At 34.4% G+C, this 3043-nt stretch overlaps 1 protein-coding gene across 1 annotated transcript; it reads left to right on the top strand.

Annotated features, from left to right (window-relative positions):
* Positions 1-1449, top strand: LOC132061306 (pentatricopeptide repeat-containing protein At3g22470, mitochondrial-like). Its single transcript, XM_059454148.1, has 3 exons — positions 1-485; positions 835-889; positions 1357-1449. Exons 1-3 carry the CDS (start codon positions 1-3, stop codon positions 1447-1449), a joined length of 633 nt encoding a protein of 210 aa, XP_059310131.1.
* The last annotated feature ends 1594 nt before the right edge of the window (positions 1450-3043 follow it).

The following is a 3043-nucleotide window of genomic DNA, read 5'->3' as shown; positions in this document are numbered from 1 at the left end:
ATGGCACTTTGCTCAAAGGTTATTTTAAGGATGGACTTATTGAAGAAGCTGTATCACTCTTTTAATAAGTTGGAAAGAAAGAGAGAAAATGTTAATATTGAATTTTATAATGTTGTCATTTATGGTAAACTTAACAAAGCTCATGCTATTTTTGAGAAGCTTTCTTCAACGGGATTGCTTCCAAATGTGGGAACATTCAATTCAATGATAACTGGATTTTGTCTGCAAGGGTTGTTAGATGAAGCTAAAGATATGCTTAGAAAAATGGAGGACAATGGTTGTTTTCCGGACAACGTTACGTATAATGTTATTGTGCAAGGATTTCTCAGGTGCAGCAAAATTAGTCAAATGGCAACTTTCATGAAGGAAATGCCTGTAAGTGGCTTCTCATTTGATGCAATAACAATTGAGTTTTTGGTAAAAGTTATAAGGGAGAATCCTTCCGTCCTTGACATGATATCAGAGCTTCACTTGATAAATATAAAGTGAATATTTCCTTCGCTTGGTTTATTCGCTACAGTATGGCTGTGATACAATTTCCTTTTTATCCCTGCAAAAGAAATGGCATCCAATACAATTGCAGAAGGTGATGGCAATTAGAACAGTGCTTGAGTTTTCTAGGCAGGCCTATTGAGGAGGTACTTCAATTTAGATATTTTGAGTTTCTTATCTGACCTTCTTTTTCTTACATATCAAATGTTATTGCACTCTTAATATGAGAAAAATGGTCACCATACCGATTTAAAAAAATAAAATAAAAAAAATAATGGTGAGTTTCTTTATGTCTACACGTCATAAGTCTGGTAATATCATTTTCTCTGCTATCATCTTCAGGTATTTTTTCGACGGAAGCACAGAGAAGGGACAAATTTATAATTGTTACCTTCAGGTATTATCATTTTCTATTTTTTGTTTTTTTTTTGTTTTTTTTAGAATGAATAAGAATTGCCTTTAACTTAGAAATTGCTACACAAACAAAACTTTCAGTAGTTTCTAAAAGTCCTTGTTACATCATCTCATCCATAAAGGGAACACCAGAACTGACAAGATCAACTCCTGAACCATATAGTATGAATAATTTTGGTTTTCCTGAAATTGAATTGAAACAAGTTCGAATCTGGTAGGATATACTATAGATGAATGATCAACATCATATCCAAACTCTTTAACAATATATTTTTGGATGTTTATATATGATCCAGGAGTGATGGATGCTTATTGGGAGTTCACATTTTCGTAAAATAGTAATATTGTCAAAGTAAAATTTTCATTGGTCCGGTGAAGGGCCTTTTGATTGGGAATTTGAAGATATAAATGAATTGCTGCTGAAATTGGAGACTATCTCTGAATGATCAGGTTGCTGACTTACTGTGGAGAACAATTCGGAAGGCAATTGCAGCTTTGAAACCACTTGTTTCACTTGGATCGCTACTCGCTAAGCTTGTTTAACCCATGGCAACTCGCAAAAGAGGAATCGTTTTGTTCGGCAGATGCTTTTTGGGTGGAAGTGTCAATGAATCGGTAATCATCCACTGCTTCACTAGACAAATCTGGACAGTGTACATTGCTATTTTTGGTGTCCACTAGGTCATTCCAAGATGCATTAAATTTGCACTGAGCAGCTGGTACAGCAGTCTTCATCAGGGGACAACAAGCACTACACAACTGCTATTCCTTCCTACCTTTCTGGTCTATTTCGATGAAGAGGAATGATAGACATCTCAATGGTGACAAGATAAACAACATAGAGCTGGTTAAATCATAAATGTTTAAAAATCTTGTACCTATGGTGCAGGAAGAATCTTGTTCAGCCTAGTGGTTTATAGGGGATTTGGGTATAAAAATGTCTTCTTTTGCGCGTGTAGGAATTCAAGAAATGGTTTTTCACAGTTGAGAGTGAGCTCTTTTCTTCCTTATTTACACTCTGGAGCTTTTTTATTCAGTTTCTCTATTTATCCAAGTATGATAGCTAGGCTTGATTGCTGAAGAATGAAAATTTGTCCCAATAGAGCATAATAGGCTTGACATGTAGTAATTGTACTTGTAGTATTTGATTGTTGTAAGAAAATAAAGAAAACAGAGTGAGATCCATGGGTTTCAGGTATGAGCTACCACTATGGAAGATTCATTCCGATGACTGACATTTAAGGCACCTCTGGCCTTTTTGTTTTCTCATGGTTTCTACAAAAAGAGAAGGAGAGAAAAACAAAAAAGAAAATTCAACTAAGCTAAGAACTTAAAGGATGGAAGAACAAGCCCTCTTACTGTTACATGTCTAAGTGGTGGTGGCCTTGCTGATTAGATTTCTTCTATGGCCAATCAATACATTGACCAGTTATCTGTTACTGTTGACGTAATTTTATTACGTCAAAATATGTCAGTATTAGAGATTAGGATTTTAGTAAATTGATGGAACATTAATGTTTTTTAGTTTTTTTTTTTTTTTTTTTTTTTTTCATTGGATCTTAGGCTGCTCTTGTAGGCAAATTTGAACTGTTATCTGGCTGCTCTTGTAGGCAAATTTGAACTGTTATCTGTCTAAATTCAAATTATGGTCTTCATTGCAATCATATTTCATTGAAAAATACTCAAGAATGTTGTTCGACGACATGTCCGCTTAGTGAATCCAGTACCACCTATGTTTTCACGTCATGAATCTACTTCAGCTGTTCGTACGGAAGAACATGGTTTTGAAAACACTGCAATATCTGACATTTTGGAACACCATAATGTTGGGACCATGGCGGTTTTGGAAACTGGGGAAAATAAATCACTTGCTGGAATTATTAGATTAAAAGGTATCAACCACTTCTATAAGATATCAACTTCTTCTTGACTGGCTTTAGAGTTGGTGATGTTACCTCTTTGCTTTTCTGTACAAGTTTTGAATATTGAAATTGTTCTATGATCGTGTATCCATGTGTAGCTTTGTCATAGTTGTTGTTTAAGATATTTTGTTGTCTATGAAAATGTTGAATTTTGTGGACACTATAAGATAGAAGTAACATATATCTAATTTCTCCTATATTTAGTTTTTCAATGT

The sequence above is a fragment of the Lycium ferocissimum genome, chromosome 6 (genome assembly GCF_029784015.1).
Source record: "Lycium ferocissimum isolate CSIRO_LF1 chromosome 6, AGI_CSIRO_Lferr_CH_V1, whole genome shotgun sequence".
NCBI lineage: Eukaryota > Viridiplantae > Streptophyta > Magnoliopsida > Solanales > Solanaceae > Lycium > Lycium ferocissimum.
This window is presented reverse-complemented; position numbering and strand designations above follow the sequence as displayed.

Bases quoted from the DNA above. Each gene is read 5' to 3' on its own strand.
- LOC132061306 (XM_059454148.1), top strand. From the start codon at position 1: ATGGCACTTTGCTCAAAGGTTATTTTAAGGATGGACTTATTGAAGAAG. The intron at 486-834 runs GTGAATATTTCC...TATCATCTTCAG, and splicing joins CTTCACTTGATAAATATAAA to GTATTTTTTCGACGGAAGCA. The intron at 890-1,356 runs GTATTATCATTT...CTGAATGATCAG, and splicing joins TTTATAATTGTTACCTTCAG to GTTGCTGACTTACTGTGGAG.